General features: G+C 42.5%; 1 protein-coding gene across 1 annotated transcript; it reads right to left on the bottom strand.

Moving 5' to 3' along the window:
- Positions 1–286: 286 nt before the first annotated feature.
- On the bottom strand, positions 287–14,327 carry LOC140719206 (guanylate-binding protein 1-like). The gene is made up of 7 exons (XM_073033644.1): positions 14,292–14,327; positions 9,971–10,048; positions 4,780–5,013; positions 3,744–3,871; positions 3,064–3,173; positions 1,175–1,362; positions 287–540 (listed from the first exon to the last, which is right to left on the bottom strand). Exons 3-7 carry the CDS (start codon positions 4,988–4,990, stop codon positions 287–289), a joined length of 891 nt encoding a protein of 296 aa, XP_072889745.1. The 5' UTR covers positions 4,991–5,013; positions 9,971–10,048; positions 14,292–14,327.
- Positions 14,328–18,464: the final 4,137 nt, after the last annotated feature.

Below are 18,464 nucleotides of genomic sequence, written 5' to 3'. Positions count from 1 at the left end.
TTCCCACCTCTCCCTCTTCCAGTTTCACCTATCACCTCCCACCTTGTACTTCTTCCTCCTTCCCCCTCCTCCATCTTCTTATTCTGATATCTCCCCTTCCTTTTCCAGTCCTGATGAAGGGGCTTGGCACGGAACATCAACTGTTTACTCCTTTCCATAGATGCTACTTGGCGTGCTGAGTTCTTCGAGCATTTTGTGTGTGTTGCTTTAGATTTCCAGCATCTGCAGATTTTCTCATGCCAGGTTAGTGTGTTATACTGAAGAGAGGTGGTGAGATTATGACCGGTTACTCACTCCTGCCCGTGACCAGCTGACCCCCAAGAACTCTCTTGACTTTCTTGTGGGTGTGAAGGTAATTGATGAGTTTCTGCTGCTCCTTGATGAAATCCTCTTCCAGATCCTTGTTCTCCAATTCCTGGAGCTGCTTGAGTTTCTTCCAGTGTGTGGGAATGGGAAATGCAAAGCAGCAACGTGAGGGAAAGTTATCGCGGATACACCTACGGAGTTCATTATATTTCTTGTCCTGCTCACTGATCTCACCTGTAAAACAAAACCAGGAATCAGACAGGAATCACCCTTACTGAGTCTGTTCTCCCATTCCCAACATGGTGACTGTTACCCACAGGAGGACTGTGGGGAGGAATAGGGGAAGGACAGGAGGGAAACAGAAGGAAGGCACTTTGCAAGATGTGATGGTGAGGGACAAGATGTGTGGACGGGGCATCAAGTGCATCGTAGTTGGGGCATGGGTGACGTCATTGAGGGTAATGATACAGGGTAGTTGAGGGTCATATTAATTGAGAGGGGTGTGTGCATGGGAGACTGTCACCCAGCCAATCAGATGAAACTCTGATGGGAAGGAGGTGTCAGCTGGGTGGGAATGCTGCATTTACACCATCAAACCAGAGGACGGTGTATGCTGGCATCAGGTTATTGCAGGGAATTGTGAGGTAATATGAATGTGAACAGGGCAGGGGAATGCAGAGAAAGTGGGGAATGAGAAATGTGAAGGGGCTGGGAAACCCTGGAGAATGTGTGCACAGATCATCTGGTAAGATGTTGCCCCTTTCTTCATCAGCCCTCACACACTGAAGTCAACCCTACTCCCTCTATTTTCTGGCCGCTTTCCAAGTTCACCCTATCTCCTCAGAGACTGGCACTGCCACATACTCACCGTCCTTCAGTTTCAGGATGTGCTCCAGGTACTCATTTGGAGATGCATTTTTGCCATCAGCATTCAAATCCAGTGTCAAATCACGGATCACCCACACAAATTCAGGGAAGAAACGGACAAAATCCCAACTGTCACAGGCATCGGGCTGGGACTTCATCTGGATCCGCTTGGACAGTTCAGTCACAAAACTGGGAGCAACATCAAGAATAAAGGAATGAAGGGTTGGTCTGAAAAGAGTGAGGAATGTCAGTGGGAGAAGGGGAGAGGGACCAGTCAGTATACAGACCTCCCTCTCAGAAAGTGGGATGAGCCACAGTTAATGTACAGATCCCCCTCTCACTGACAGCGTGGCTAAGAGACACCAGCCATTGTGGAGCTATCTCCCTGAGATAGAGGGTCTTGATGAGCAAAAGGCAAAGGTGCTGGTAGTTGAGAATCCTGGATGTCAAGGATTATTGTAACTCTGGTCAAGAAAAGAGGAGGTGTCTTGATTCATATGCAGGCAGCTGGCATCAAGGGAATCATTGAATATATATAGAGAATGCCAGAGTAAATTCAAATTAGAAATTTGGAAGGCAGAAAAGAGCATGAGGTGACTTTAGCTATGAAAATTAAGGAGAATTCTAAGTGACATAACAAATATATTAATGAAAGAAGAGTAACATGCGGTGAAGAGGGCCCCTAAATGACCAAGATGGAAATATATTTGTGGAACTGCTGGAGATGGGCACAGTTCTGAAACATTAGCTCACAGCCACAGCAGACAGTGAAGAGGAGTACCAGCAAGTGCAGTGGGATCTCAGTCAGCTGGGCAGCTGGGCTCAGGAATGTCAAACAGAATTCAGATAAGTACATAGAGTTATATTGTGGAAGGACTATTCATTGTTGAATTTTTACATTAAACGTAAGGGCTTCAGGTAACTGCATGGCAGAAAGACCTGAGAGTAGAGGTGCATAGTTCCTTCAAATGGGAGTTACAAGTAGAGAGAACGGGGATGTGAGTAAAGTTTTTGACAGGCTGGCCTTCATCAGCTAGTGCACTGTTTGAAGTGGGTGGTTGTACTCCAATTGTACAAAGCATTGGTGATGTCACACTTTGAATACTGCATACAGTTCTGATCATGCAGTTATAGCAAGGATGTGATTAAAACAAAAAGAGACCAAAAAAGCATTTAGAAGGATGTTGCCAGGAGTCATGGAACTTAGAGGTTAGATACCGTGGCCTTTATCCTTTGGAGGATAGAAGATTGAGGGGTGATCTCACAGCAGTAATAACAAAATGATGAAGGGCATTGATAGGGTCAGTGGTCTTTGTTTGCAAGGTTGGGGAAATGGAAACTACAGGATATAGTATTACGGTTAGAGTGAAAGGATTAATCAGAACCTGAGATGTAATTATTTACACATAAGAGTGTGGTGATTATATTGAACCAGCCAGCAAAGGAAGTAGATGAGGCACATACAGTACATTAGACACATTTCCAAGTATGTGGACAGGAATGAAGATGACAAGAATTCAGAGGGATATGGGAACATGCTAGAAAATGGGATGAGCTTGAGAATACATTTTAGTCAGACTGGACAAGGATGGCTGAAGGGATGCTTTCCCTGCTGTATAACTCAATGACTCTGTGATTGAGAGACAATGGTCAGTGAACAGTTTATGCCAAAAGTAAGGGAGAGAGAATTGTAAGTCTGTGCACAGATATCCCACTGAGAGAGACAGGGGCTGAGAAAAACCTGTCAGTGTACAATCTCTTTCTAAGAGAGTAGGACTGAGAAATATCAGTCACAGCAGATATTCCCAATAGAGAGGAACTGAGAGACACTTGTCACTGTCAAGATATCACCCTGAATGAGAAGGACTGAGAGGCACCAGTGAAGGATACTGTAGGTCTTGCAGGGATTGCTGGTCTATTTGACTTTTCCCATTGTAAATGAGGATGCTGCTCAGCAGGATAGCCAGTAAATAGAGGGAATGATCATTGTTGGTGTCTCCCTGCAGGTAGGACAGACAACAAGTTAGTGAGAGCTCTCGCTCAGAGATCGGTCTGATAGATAACCATCCCATTTCTGGACGTTTCTTGCTCAGTGTTTACAGAGGTTGGTGGGTGAGGCTTCCCTCCACAGCATCCTTCCTGTCAATGCCACCAGTGGCAGGTGTATGGCCAAGGGAAGCCTCACAGACTGAATCTCCCCCAGTGTTCACCACCACAGTGCTGGGGGAGAGCACAATGTAAAGGTACCTTAACATCCGTTCATTTGGGAGGATGGGGATGGGAATTGGTGTGGGTGGGACAGGAACTTTGAAGTGGGTAATGGTCTTTGATCACATACAGTTCCAACAGAAAAGACGCCAGAATTCTTCCCTGATGCTCAGCATGAACCTGTGACAATGTTTGTTAATAAATTAACAACTTAATTATGTTTTACTATAGATCTACACTGTAAACGGCATTTAGCCATCTAAACTGCCGGTGGTAGGATTTGTACTCTGGTCTGTGGGTTACCCCTTTGGTAATAAACCCACTGTTCTGAGAAGACAGAAAGCTGTGAGGGAAGGACTGACCTTCTCAGGATCTCCCAGACCCTCGGTGTCCAACAACAGGAGGACCTCATTAGGACTCTGAGGGAGGCATCGACACCACATCCAGATTCCTTTGGTGTGAGCCTGCGTGGTTGAACCAATTGAGAATCCTGCAGAGGGAGAGTGATTGAGAGAGACGGACAGGTAAACTTTGCAAGAACGTAAGTGGATCTGTTCCATAGCCCAAAGACATGCAGGTTGTGAGTACCCTAACCCAAGTTTGTGAGTGAGGGATAGGGCTTCGGACGAATTGTTGGGAACAAGGGAAGAATAAAATGAAACACGCACAACACACTGGAGGAACTCAGAAAGTCGAGCAGCATCCATGGAAATGAACAGTCAACGTCAGGGCTGAAGAGAGAGGTGGCAGGAACCCTATAAAGAAGGTGGGGGGAGGGTGGGAAGGAGAAGGCTGGTAAGTGCCAGGTGAAAAACCAGTAAGAGGAAAGATCAAGGGGTGGGGGAGGGGAAGCAGGGAGGTGATAGGCAGGAAAGGTGAAGAAGGAATGTAAGGGGAAAAGCACTATGGGTAGTAGAAGGAGGTGGAACGATGAGGGAGCTGATAGGCAGCTGGTGGAGGGGGCAGAGTGAAACTGGGATGGGGGAAGGTGGGGTTCTGCATGTTGCTTTGACCCCAGCATCTTCCAAGTATTTTGTGTTTAAGAATAAAATGAGATTGTTATAGAATTCATGAAAAAGAACAATCGATGATCAGCACAGAGTTGGTTTTGTAGCAGGTGACTCTGGTTGCAATTATCGAGACCAGTGTGCTCTCTGCATCCAAGATATGAAGCAAGCATGCAGTTTAAATTCCCCAGATCTCTCTAGGTCCATTGTCCAAAACACTGATGTGATCACCAACGTGACACCAACAGATGTCTCCAGTACATCTCCCACTTCTGACAGCTTGACAATGCAAGTGTGCTCTATGTGTCCCAGGTCTCCGGATCATTTCTACAAGACAGATAAAAACAGAGGTGAAAGGTTAGAGATGGAAGTTTACAGACACTGCCCTTACCCTTCTGGTCTCCTGCAAGACAGTTCATGAGGTAGGACTTTCCTGTACGAGGAGCACCAACCACAGCCACAACAACCATTGGATCTTCAATGGACTGGAGGACCTTCAGAGCCTCTGGGTTAAGCTGTAGCTTCCCGTCCTTGTTACAAACCAGCTGCAAGGGTTTGTCCATCTTCTGTTTGGAGGCATCATGGACCCTGGTCCTCAACATCAGACAGTCCTTTCCCAAAATGTCTACAAAATCAGAGCAAGGGAATCTCACACTGCTTGAATCAGAGTAAATGGAACAGTCAAAACACAGACCACATCATTAAAATACCTGCATCTCAATCCTGAACACTTAGAATATATCCCAAACTTTAATTTACTCACTGGCATCTGTTACCTACAGGATATACCAATCGCTGATACTATGGATTGTAACCCAGCCTCTATGTCAATACCAGGATCTGTTATTTTATATATACTCCTTCTGAACACCTAGAGAGATTATGGCCTATAATTCACTCCTAGATATCTGTATTTCAACATATAATCTCCCCAAATCCCTCCCTCTAACGCACTCCCAGTGATCTGTCTATTTTCTTTCTAGAAATTTCCAAACCACTGAATTAGGTCTCAGTCTGTAGCTCACACCCAGAAGTCTACTGTTGTATAACATAACACCACAAAAAACCCTTCTTTTTTTCACTCCAAGGGACCTGTTGTGATATTGTCATGGTCCTGACTGAATATGTGGCAGGCATCCAAGATCCAGTGCTCCAATTCCCCAGAGTATGGTTAGCTGCCACTGTCCATCAGAGACTCAGACCGCCAATTATTGCCTACCGCATTCCTTCATGGAAAGTCTCTACTTAAAGGCCGTGTGCCGAGCACTCAGTGCTCAACCATAGGAGTTCCATTTCTAGTACGACTGTTTGTTGACTTTGGCTTTGGATTTTGTTTGTATCATCTTGATTATTTTGAGTTTGTATTAATTCTGGACCTTACTCCGCACTTGGGTTAACCACCATCCATAGGTCTCTCGTTACAGCACAAAAAAGCCATCATGAACCGGAGTGGCTGCCAGTTTCAGATATGTTCAAGCTGAAGACTCTGTCAACACTTGTCTATCCCTCATCAGGAAGGCCTCAAAGCTCTCTGCTTCTTCCGTGATAAAAAAAGACAACCAATTCCCTTGCACCACCACTCACTTCTGACTGACAGAACTAGTCCTCACCATGAATTTTTTTTTTGTCGGGTCCTCCCACTTTCTCTGAACCCAAGAGTAGCTTCAGGTCACTGGCATGGGCCCAAGGTATGTAGAATAGACTATGTTTGAAACCTTGTCCAGTTTTACTCTGCAATTCCTCCTTCATTACATTGATGACTGTGTTAGGGCTGCTTCATGCACTCATGCATGTCAGTAAGTGAAGGATCGGACCAGACAAAGGTATCAGGGAAAGTATTCAAATGCAAAATCGAAATAATAGGTATGATGGGTTGAATAGTTCAAAGTGTGTCTATTTTAATGCTTGGAGTATTATGGGTAAAGTTGATGAACTTACAACACAAATCAGTACATGCAAATATGATGTTGCAGCCATTACTGAAACTTGGTTCTGAGGGGGCTGTAATGGGTGGAGTTGTGTTACTACTCAGGGATATATCACAGCTGCACTCAGAACCGAAATAATGGAGAGGGTCAGACACTGAATCCAGAAAGGGTGCAATCACAGAGTAGGATTGTACTACAGACCCCTGATAGCCACTGGAACATTGAGTAACTGATAAATAATCAGATTAAGGAAATGTGTAAAAATTAAAGGGTGTTGTCAAGGGGAATTTCAAATTCCTTAATGAAAACTGGGGCCTTCATAGTGCAAAGGATTAAGATGGGGCAGAATTTGTTAAGTATAACCAGGTAGGTCCTTAAATCAACATGTGGACAGTCCAACAAGAGGAGGGGCCATACTGGACCTAGTGTTGGGTAGAGAGCCTGGCTAGGTGACTGACTTTTCAATCAGTGAACAGTAACTCAACTCCTTAACATTCGGGATAGATATACTGTAGGTAAGAATAGGCATGGTCCTTGCGGGAGAAATTTAAATTGGTACAGGGCAAATTACAAGGGCATTAGAGCAGCAGCTAATTGGAAATGCCTTTTTTTTCTGGCAAGTCCACATCAGACATGTGGAAGCTGTATAAAGATCAATTGCACAGAGAGGAGGAAAGATATGTTCCTGTTAGAAGGAAGAATGCGGATGGAAAGATAAGAAAACTTTGAATGTCCAAAGAGATGATGAATTTAGTCACGAAGAAAAAGGAAAGCTTCCAAAGTGAAGATCAAGTGAAGCACTTGAGGATTATAAAGAAGCCAGAAAAGAACTAAAGAATGGAATTAGAAAAGCCAGGAGCGGCCATGAAAAGTCCATGGCAAGAAGAACTAAGGTAAATCCCAAGGCATTCTATAAATACATCAAGAGCAAGAAGATAACAAGGGAGTGAGTGGGACCACTCAAGGTAAAGGGGGGAAATTTGCTTTGATGTGGAGAATGTGAGTGAGGTGCTGAAGGAGTACTTTGCTTCAGGATATACCAAGGAAAAGGATATGGAGGTCCAGGAGATTAGGGCTAAGTGTATAAATATGTTAGGGCATTTAGAGGTTAAGGAGAAGGAAGTGTTGGGTCTTTGAATCGGTATTATGGTGGTTATGTTCCTAAGGCCTGATGGGATTTGCTACAGGTTATTGAAGGAGGCAAGAGGCAAGATTGCCGGGGCCTTGACCAGTATTTTCATGTCCTCTATAGCCACAAATGATGTCCTGGAGGACTGGAAAGTGAATAATGTTGTACCTATATTTAAGAAGGGAAGAAGGGAAAATCCTGGGAACTACAGACCGGCATGTCTCATGTCAGTCGTAGGGTAATTGCTGTAGAAAATTCATAGAGACAGGATATATTAGCATTTGGAAATTTATGGCCTAATCAAAGAGAGTCAGCATGGGTTTATGTGGTGCAGATTGTGTCTTACTAACTGGATTGCATTTTTGACAAGGTGAGAGAGATTGATGAGATAATCCTTGTGTCTGAGTATCTAAAAGACATTAAAAGTGTTAAAACTTTGGATAAATTGTAAAGCTTGCCTTAGTTTACTCACTTGGCATACAAATTTCTTGAATATCTTACACTTTCCTTAATTAACATATAGATAACTTACTTCTTTGCAGATATATCAACTTACTTAAAACAAACAAAAATATTGAATTTTAAATATATCAGTTCAATCAAGTATTTGATTTTCCTATATTTACTTTATATTTTTATGGACCTAACTTAAATTTAAATGTGGAAAAAAAGAAAATGTTGGGACACTTCCAAAACTTGGATTTGCCATTTCATAAAACTCTTTTCTCGAAGCATCCGTTAAAGTAAGTGCATTTATGAAGAAAGCACGGCAGTTCCTCTACTTTGTTAGGAATGTGAAGATTCAGCAAGATATTTAAAACTGACCATCTTCTATAGATGTGTGGTGGAAAGTATATTTTCTGGCTGCATCACAGCCTGGTATGGAAACACCAATGCCCTAGACTGAAAAATCCTACACAAAGTAGTGGAGAAAGCCTAGTCTATCATGGGTTAAGTGCTCCCAACCTTTGAGTTCATCTATAGAAAACTCTGTCACAGAAATCAGCGTCCATTATCAGAGACCCCAGGGCATGCTCCCTTCTCACTGCTGCCAACAGGAAGAAGGTACAAAAATCTTAGGACTAGCTGAAAGAGGGTCAAGAACAGTTATTATCCCTCATCCTTGAAGCTCTGAAACCAAAGGGGTTAACTTCACTTGCCTCATCATTGAAAAATTCCCACAACCATTGGACTCACTTTGAAGCACTTGTCATCTCACCTTCTCAAGATTTATTTCTTATTTATTTATCATCATTGCTTCTTTTGGTATTTGTATAGTTTTTTTTTGTCTTCTGCAATATGCTTGAATGCCCTTGATGGGTAGTGTTTCATTGATTCTGTTATAGTTATTATTCCATATATATAGTTGAGTATGCCCACAAGGAAATTAATCTCAGGGTCATGTGTGGTGACAGATATGTTCTTTGGTATTAAAATTATTTTGAAATTACCAGATTACCAAACAAAATAAGCCCCACAGTACTGGAGAGACTTTAGTAAAATCATATGCATTGGAAATGGTTGAATTGGTTTGTGGACTGGAACTGACGGAAAAACTGGAACCATGTCACTTACAAGACCATAAGTTAAAGGAGCAGAATTAAGCCATTTGGCCTATCAAGTCTGCTCCACTATTCCATCATGGCTGATCGAGTTCCTTCTCAGGCCTAATGTCTTGCTTTCTATCTGTATCCCCTCATGCCCTGACTAATAAAGAATCTATTAACTGATGCCTTAAATGTCCCCAATGACTTGGCCTCCACAGCTGCCTTGGCAACAAATTCCACAGATTCACTATGCTCTGGCTAAAGATATTCATAATCTCAAGACTAAACTGGATTCCCTCTATTCTGAGGCGATGTCCTCTGTTGTTAGACTCCCACATCATAGGAATCATCCCCTCCACATCCACTCTAGTGATGCCATTTGAACATTCCATAGATTCCCCCTCATTGTTCTGAAGTACAGTGAACACAGGCCTAGAACAATCAAATGATTGGACACATTCTAGGACAGATGATATTTCTTTCAAAATTTTGAAGCAAGTCATTGGCAGCCTCACAATTCCCATTCAGAATGAAACTACAGACATCTACCAATGTAGTCAACTCCTTGATTTTGTTGGTTATGTTGATGCCATCTAAGAAGAATTCTTATTTTGTCAGTCTCTTTTGGAAAATACAAAGACCGCCAACATTGTGGAAATGGTAAAAAGTTATTTTGCCAAACAAAACTTTGACTGGAAAGGTAAACTCCATGCTCTTTGCACAGATGGAGCTCCTGTGATGCTTGTTAATACATCAGGATTTGCTACTTTAGCGAGAAAGGAAGCTCCTCACATTGTTGTCACTCATTACCATTTATATAGGTTTGCACTAGCAATAAAGACTCTTCTAACAGCCCTGAAAGAAGTTTTGTCAGCAGCCATAAAAGTTATTAACTTTATTAGAAGCAAATCTCTGAATAATTAAATTTTTAAAAAACTTCATCAAGAAATGGGCGTAAAATACGAAGTGCTTCTTTACCACACAGAAGTTTGTTAGCTTTCAAGAGGACCAGTCTTGAAGTGTGTTTCTGAACCAAGGACAGAAGTTTCACTTTTTCTGAAAGAAAAAGAAAACCCATTTTAGGACACTTTGAGAGAAAAAGACAAGACTGTATCCATGGCAGATATTTTTAACCAAATGAATCAAATAAATCTTTCAGGTCAAGGTCGTGAAGCCACCATTATGGATGCTACTGAAAAATTACAAGTTTTCTTGGCTAAGCTGTTGATATGGAAGAAGGGAGTAGAGGCTGACACCTTGGAGAACTCTGTTGTCTCTTGAGAGAAGCCTATCCTCACCTTGTAAAGTGAGCTATGGAAGTGTAAATTCCATTTGCAAGAACATATAATTGCAAACCAGGGTTTTCAATTAAAACAAAAAGTCAAAATCAATTGGGTGTCCAGTATGACCATCCCACAAGTTCATGTTTTCATTCAAGCTAAGCAGCAACAGCCTTCACATTGACATGTCTTTAGAAAGTAAAACTAAACTTTAGCTGGCCTACATATTAAATGCAAAGTCAAGTTATTTGAAACATTAATAAATAAATAAATATATATCTTAAATTTGTTTTTTAAAACTGCTAATAATTTATATTTCAATACAATTGGTTTCTCTTGTAATCCTCTGTATTGCATGTTATTTATATATCTAAATGCATTATTCTGAGAAGAGGTCCATTGGCTTCACCCAACTGCCAAAGAGGTCCATGACATTTAAAAAGAAATTGTTAAGAAGTCCTGATCTAGATGATAAACTCCCTTTCTCCCAGTCTACTCAGGAACAGGCCTAGCAACTCTGACAGGTTCTACAACAACTATTCAAGAATCAATTATTTGTCAAGCATGAAGATCAAATTCCATGTAACAACAGTTTCATTCCTTGTGTTTGTTATTTCTAATGGCGACATACAAACAGACCCCGATAAGACCCAGACAATGCAGAAATGGCCACAACCCTCCTCCATGAAAGAGCTCCAGGGGTTTCTAGATTTTGCTAGGTTTTATAGGCAGTTCATCTGCAATTTCATTTCAGTGGGTGGCGGCTTTTGCAAAGCTGAAACATAGGTTCACATCCAATCCTATCCTGGTTCCACCAGACCCAGAGTTAACTTTTGTGGTGAAGCTCAATGCGTTGGATATGGGAGTCGGTGCCATCTTGTCCCAGTGACCTCCTCAGATCACAAACTACAACCCTGGGCCTTCTATTTGAGACATCATTCTCCTGCAGAGATAAACTATGACATCTGGAATAGGTATCTGTAGGCTGTTAAACTGGCACTGGAGGAGTGGAGACACTGGTCAGAGGAGTCTAAACATCTATTTGTGATATGGACTGAATACAAAAACCAGCCTACAGGATGCGATGAGGCTGAATTCCAGGCAGGCACATTGGTCCCTATTCTTTAATAGGTTCAACTTCCTGATTACATATCACTCAGGATCACAAAATCAAAAACCAGACACCCTCTCTCGACAGTTTGAAGCACCAATCAGGGAAGAGACCCTTCAAGTAAAATTTGCAGCCCTTCAGTGGTGGGACTCATCTGCTGCAACACAGACTTGATAGCATGCTGAGCCCAAGAGCAACATGGGGCAGACCCTGGTAGTGATCCTCATGGATGTATCTTTTTTCCTGAACCTGTTCATTTCGAGGTGCTCAGCTGGGGACACGCTTCGAATCTGGCTGGGCATTCAGGTGTGGCTCACATCCTAGAGTTTGTCAAGAAACGTTACTGGTAATCAGGCTTGACTAAAGATGTCTGGGATTCTTTATAAAGAATCATGAGCATAGCCTCAAGGTTGCCTTCAGACTTTCCCTATTCGAACTAGTCTTAGATCCCACATTTCTATGGACTTTGTCATTGGTCTTCCAGGATCTCGGGGTAATACAGTAATCATGGTGCTCATAGAACAATTCTCCATGGCCTGCTGCTTCATACCCCTTCCCAAATTACCATCAGCTTCAGAGACCGGCAAGCTCATGTTGTATCACATCTTCAGGGTTCATAGTTTCTCCCAGCACATCGTCTCCTAGGGTGGCCTCCAGTTTGCCTCCAGCTTTTGAAAGGCCTTTTGCAAGCTCATTGGAACCTCTGCCAGGCTCCATCTGCGGACCACTGGGTAAATGGAGAGGGTCAGACAACACCTAAAGAGAACACTCAGATGTCTAGCCTTGGGGAACTCTACCACCTGAAGTGACAACCTGATCTGGGTGGAGCTTATGTACAGCACACTTAAGCATTGTCTGTTGGGAAATCCCCTTTCCAATGCCAATTTGGGTACCATCCTCCACTGTTCTCAGAACTGGAGTTTGGGGTTCCACCAGCAGATCAACTGATCCAGAGATGTCAACATTAATGGGTTAAGGTGAGAGAGATGTTCTTGTCCAATTAATGGCAACAACAAGATCAGGCCAACCACTGGAGAAGCCAGAGACACACACTTCTTTCTGGTCAGTGGGACTGGCTCTAAACTAGAGATCTCCCCATGAAGATTCAATCCAAAAATATCAGTCCCTTATTCCATTGGTCCATTCAAAATCCTGCAACACATCAATTGGTTACCTATTGTCTCCAACTCCTAAGAAATATGCAGAATTACTCCACATTCCATGTATCCTGCCTCTAATGTTTGGGTGCCAACCCCTTGGTTCCGGCTCACAAACCTCCTCCACCTCCCAGAATTGTTGAGGGACAACCCACCTACATAATATGGCAACTTTTTGGACACCGCATAGTTTGAGGTAAAAGGTAGTAACTCGTGGATTGGGAGGGTATGGCCCAGAAAGAAGAAGAACTTTATTTGTTCATTGGACATTCTGGACCTTATGCTGACTGAGGACTTTCACCTGCACCATCATAATCAGACTGGGCCATCAGGGGTTGGCCTAGGAGGTGGTTCTATCATGGTCCTGACTTAACAGTGGCAAGCATCCAAGTTTTTGCCACCAATTCCCCAGAGAATGATTAGCTGCAACTATCCCTTTAAGACTCAGACTGCTAATTATTGTCTGCCACATTCCTTCATGGAAAGTCTGTACTTATAGACCTCATGCTGAGCACTCAGTGCTCAATCATAGGAGTTCTGTTTCTAGTACTTCTGTTTGTGATTTTGTCTTTGGATTTTATTGGTGTTGTCTTGTTTATTTCCAGTCTGAGGCTGAGTTAAGTCTAGACCTTACTCTGCACTTGGGTTCCCCACTCTCCATAGCTGTCTCAGTACAGATAAAATATATAACCCTCTCACTGTGGGTTTGTAATGAGATAGCTATTGGTATGAATACAAGCAAACAGCAACATAACTCAACAATGCATTGGAATGACGATGAAAAAACCAATTCCAATAAATAAAAACGTTTTGGGTAAATATGATTCCGGTAAATTCAAACCTAAAAGTTCGAATGTCCCTTTAAGGTAAAGTAGGATTCTTATTTGTATGAATACTGACACACCCATGGATAACTATTCACCAGGAAGCACTAGTTTAACTCACACCAGTATAAACTTAAATTAGAATCGTATTGACATAATATTTTTGATATTGCTGTAACCAATCTAGTTTGTTTAATTTCATTTGCACACGGTACTGAACCGGTTTTGCACTGAAGAACGTGTCCAAGAAAAAATAATATTACACAACATCCAAGGTAAAGACGCTGAATTTTTTCAAGGCTGTGCGGTAACCAGCTAACTAAAAGTTATCTGCACATTCTCTGTGAAACCAAAATCTGCAAAAGAATTTTCCAACAGCAGTAATGTTCTTCCAAATGGATTCTCTGAGTATTACAAAATGTTCTTCAACAACGTTTGTTGTCCATTTCTATTTTCCTTCTTTCTGTTTCTTTGATCCTATGCTCTCTGTAAAGTGGCTATCCCTCTCCTTTCTCCTGCGCAAACTCTTGAAAAAAGTATTAACAAGACAAAGCTAATATAACAAGCCTAAATTAGTCAACTGAATTTTTATTTTAAACAGCAACAATGAAATACTCAATTGTATAATGTAATCTACAGGAACACTTACTCAGTAGCGTAACTGTATTAGTAAAGTAAATCATGGTCTTAAACTAGGATATTACTAATACAACTCCAACCACTTCAGACCCCTGGGTTAGGACTCAGCTTGTAATTCACTCTCACCTATCTGTTGTTCTATAATATAAACTACCAGCTCGCTTGATCACTCCTGCTCTTGGAACTCATTGTTATGAAGACCACTGCCCACGTACAATTTCATTCCTTCACAGAATTAAATAACTGATCGATTATATAACGTGAAATGTTCTGAATTCCTGTACTCACCAGAATTCCTTTCACTGTGGAGGGCACTGAGTTTTCTCCAGGATCCAGATTTATTTTCAATATTGTTAACATGTACACGTCTCTTGACTGCAATGACACACCTCTGTCCAGGAAACAACTCCCTGAGAGGGAATTTACACTTTATAACATGCCACCTTAAAACTACATTACTTTTAGTTTCAGTCAGGTAGAAATGACAAATATGAGAAATTAATCCAGAATGACATACCTTGATGACTACAAAAACACACCTCTGCTTTCTGCTATGATCAGACACTTAAATGCCAGTCAGTAAATCATTATGGGTATCTATTATTGAACATGCCAGATATCCAAACTACCACCCACCAAACTCGTGATTAGAACCCATCATGCAATCCATTCCCAGAGATCTGTTCTACCCCAAAAGCCTGGATAACATTTCAGCCTGCACCCACTCACATAGGTAGGTTATTCTATATATAAACCCTTGAACCCTTAAATTGAATCCCAACATGAACTTCCTTCTGGGGACCTGTTATTCCATATATAACCCCTCGAACTGCCGTGTGAAATCCCAGTCTGTAACCCACTCCCAGTGATATGACATTCTATTAATGACCCCTGAAACACTGCATGAGGTCATTAACTCAATTTTGTGTATCTCCAGTGTACATCTATAGAATGTTGTCAAAGTTTTTGATGAGGGATATAATCACTAATATAATAATTATAATCAAAGGTTATAATTTCTTCTGTGTTAATTCCTGTACATAATACGTTATTTACCCCTCTCTGGTTTATTCCACATTTCCTGCCCTTTCCGATTTAAAATCCAACATCCATTTGCCTGCACAAGAGATTTCCCAATTTGAACAATGGTGATCTCACCAGAGTTGCTTATGGAGGTAAGGGTGATCCATGGCCTCCTTTTCTGGCTGCCCTCAGGGTAGAGGAGCAACACTTTATATACCATCTGGGTACTCTCCACCCTGATGGCATGAACATAGATTTCTCCTTCTAGTGAACAAATTCCCCCCCCACTTCTATTTCCCACACTGACCTTTCACCTCTCACCGGGTTATTTTCCCCTGGGGCTCCCTTGTCCTTCTCTTTCTCCTATTGTCCACTCTCCTCTCCTATAAGATTTTTTTTCTCCAGCCTAAGGCCTTTACTACCTCTCATCTCCTAGCAGCTCCTTCCATCCCTCCAACACTTTCTTCAGACATGCTTCTCCCTTTCCTTCTCCATCCTGAAGAAGGGCCTTGGCCAAAAACATTGAATATTTACAGTTTTTCATAGATGCTGCCTGAGCTGCTGAGTTCCGCCAGCATTTTGTGTGTGTTGCTTTGGATTTCCAGCATCTGCAGACTTTCTTGTGTTTGTGATTTAATACACGTGAAGAATTGCTGCACCTGCCAGGTGGTATGACAGTAACCCCAAAGAGTGCTGTGGATTCTCGGTACAATGCTTCTTCAATTTACAGCCATTCCAGTTCCTGTCAGAACTCAGTAGGGTCACTTGTATCATCTGGCTCCTTCCTGGAAGAACCATTGCCAGGTTCCCACACTCCAGGGGAAGTGTTCCCCCAACTATACAGTGCAGACCTCTCTCCAGAGATTTAGAGGAGGGTGTTTATCACCCCATTGGAGGACATGTGTCTGTGATAAAGCTCAACTTGCACCAGGTGTATTGGTCAGCAGCTGATTATTCTATAGAATTTTGTTCCTTGGCCACAGAGAGCAGTTGGAATATGGAAGCACTAATTCCAAAAGGGATTGAGTGACGAGCTAAGGGATGCCCATGTGGCCTGAGGCCCAGTGGATGATTTAGTTCATTTTATGAACCTGGGGATTTGACTCGATAATCAATTAATGGAAAGAAGCGATAGTAAAAGGGGATTACATTGAACAGGCTCTCCCTTTGACTGACCTCTCTCTTATTCCTATACCCTGGATCAGGACTTCTCCTCAACCATTGTAGAATCCAGCCTCTGAGGAACCAATGCAAATAGGCTGGATGAGGCTCTCTCGAGCTGAAGGAGAAAGAAGGAGGGAGATTTGCTGCATTTATGTGGAGAGGCTCGACATTATCAGACCACTTGTCTCAAGCTGCTGGAAAACTCACGGGTCTACCTGGAGTAGGGAGGGCTGTGACGGTTGTTAGCCTTAGTCTCAGTTCAGCTCCTGCTGTAGTGGTGCTTCCCAGGTCACTGCCAAGGGGAGATCGAAATCATTCCCCAGACAGTTGAATGACTTCTGAGCAGTGGGAAATTTATTGGAGTACAGACTGATGAGAAGACTTAAAGTCCCCTTTCACATTTCAACCAGTAGCTCATTGCCATGATCTTTGGTGCTGGGACAGATCAACCACCAAGCTCAAGCTGAAGATTCATCAGCATGTACAATCAATCCAGCTCCATCTCATTCGCTCTACAAAAACCACTCATTCTGAGTCATCCCTGGCTGTGATCCCACAATCGGAGAGTCAATTGGACTACTGGCATCTATGTGGGCTGGTCAAATCAGTGGAAGAGATATGTCTCCAAAAGAGGTAGGACACCTTCCAAGAAACCTCCCAAATTATCTGTTGAACCTTCCACCTCTAACCCAAGTGAATCTGATTGGTGTAGATACATCCAGAATATTCAGATTTTAAGGACATCTGTTCCAAGAAAAAGGCCACAACTCAACCAGTTCACCAGGATTATGAATGTGCTATCTATCTGCTACCGGGTACTTGTCCACCTCAGGGACAGTGGTACAATCAGGCTCAGGCTCTACATCCAAGAAGTTGGGTTTATTGAACTGTCCACATCCCCTGCTGAAACCTGTTTTTTCTTTGTCACCAAGGAGAATGGTGGATGAAGACCCTGCGTAGACTACACGGGACTAAATAAGATCATTTTCTTATGATCATTTTTCAGACCATAAGATATCGGAGCAGAATTAGGCCATTTGACTCATCGAGATTAAAATTGTATTGACAAAATATTTTAAACAATACAAACAAAATAAAAAGGGCCCATCATGTATGCATATTATTCTATCATGTGATCTTAATCATTTGAGCTCATTGTTGTGTAATCAATCTCGTTTGCTTCATTTCCTTTACTTAGGGTACTGAAATGGTTTGTCCCTGTAGAAATCATCCTGGGAAAAAATATTCACACAACATCTAAGGAAAAGGCCTCAAACTTTCTTCAATGTTGTGTGTGAACTAATTAACTGTAAGTTATCTGCACATTCTCTGTGAAACTAAAATCTTCATGAGGATTTTCTGACAACAGTATCTGTCCTTCCAAATGGATTCTGTGAGCATTTAAACATGTTCTTCTGCGATGTTCGTTGTCCAATTCCATATATGTGTGTGTGTGTGTGTGTGTGTGTGTGTGTGTGTGTGTGTGTGTGTGTGTGTGTGCGTGCGTGTGCGTGCGTGTGTGTGCGTGTGTGTGTGTGTGTGCGTGCGTGTGTGTGTGTGTGTGTGTGTGTGTGTGTGCGTGTGTGTGCGTGTGTGTGTGTGTGTGTGTGTGTGCGTGTGTGTGCGTGCGTGCGCGTGTGTGTGTGCGTGCGTGTGCGTGCGTGTGCGTGCGTGTGCGTGTGTGTGTGTGTGTGTGTGTGTGTGTGCGTGTGTGTGCGTGCGTGCGCGTGTGTGTGCGTGTGTGTGTGTGCGTGTGTGTGCGTGCGTGTGTGTGCGTGCGTGTGTGTGCGTGTGTGTGTGCGTGTGTGTGTGTGCGTGTGTGTGTGTGTGTGTGTGTGTGTGTGTGTGTGTGTGTGTGCGTGCGTGTGCGTGCGTGCGCGTGCGTGTGCGTGTGTGTGTGTGTGTGTGTGTGTGTGTGTGTGTGTGTGTGTGCGTGTGTGTGTGTGTGTTTATGTAAGGGACTAGATGTTTTTGTGTAATATGGTGAGACAATGCCACCAGTTGCAAGGGTGGTTACTGACCATTCAGGATGCCATTAGACCAGTTTGAGGAACTGTATAGCAGCAGACTCATTTGTGAATCTTTGTGTTTTAAGAATATGTCTGTAACTTTGTTGTAATAATTTTAAATGCAAAGAATACAACAGGCATTATCAGTTCAGACACACATAAGTGGCGGATCACAGAGTACATACTCCGTGCCTTTAAGTATGTACTATTTAATTTTTACCCATCGTTTATATTTTGTATAATATGGAAATTAGTGTGGGGATAT

This window comes from Hemitrygon akajei, chromosome 31, assembly GCF_048418815.1.
Source record: "Hemitrygon akajei chromosome 31, sHemAka1.3, whole genome shotgun sequence".
NCBI classification, from domain to species: Eukaryota; Metazoa; Chordata; class Chondrichthyes; order Myliobatiformes; family Dasyatidae; genus Hemitrygon; species Hemitrygon akajei.
The sequence above is the reverse complement of the archived record's forward strand: the minus strand, read 5'-3'. Positions and strand labels throughout refer to the sequence as shown.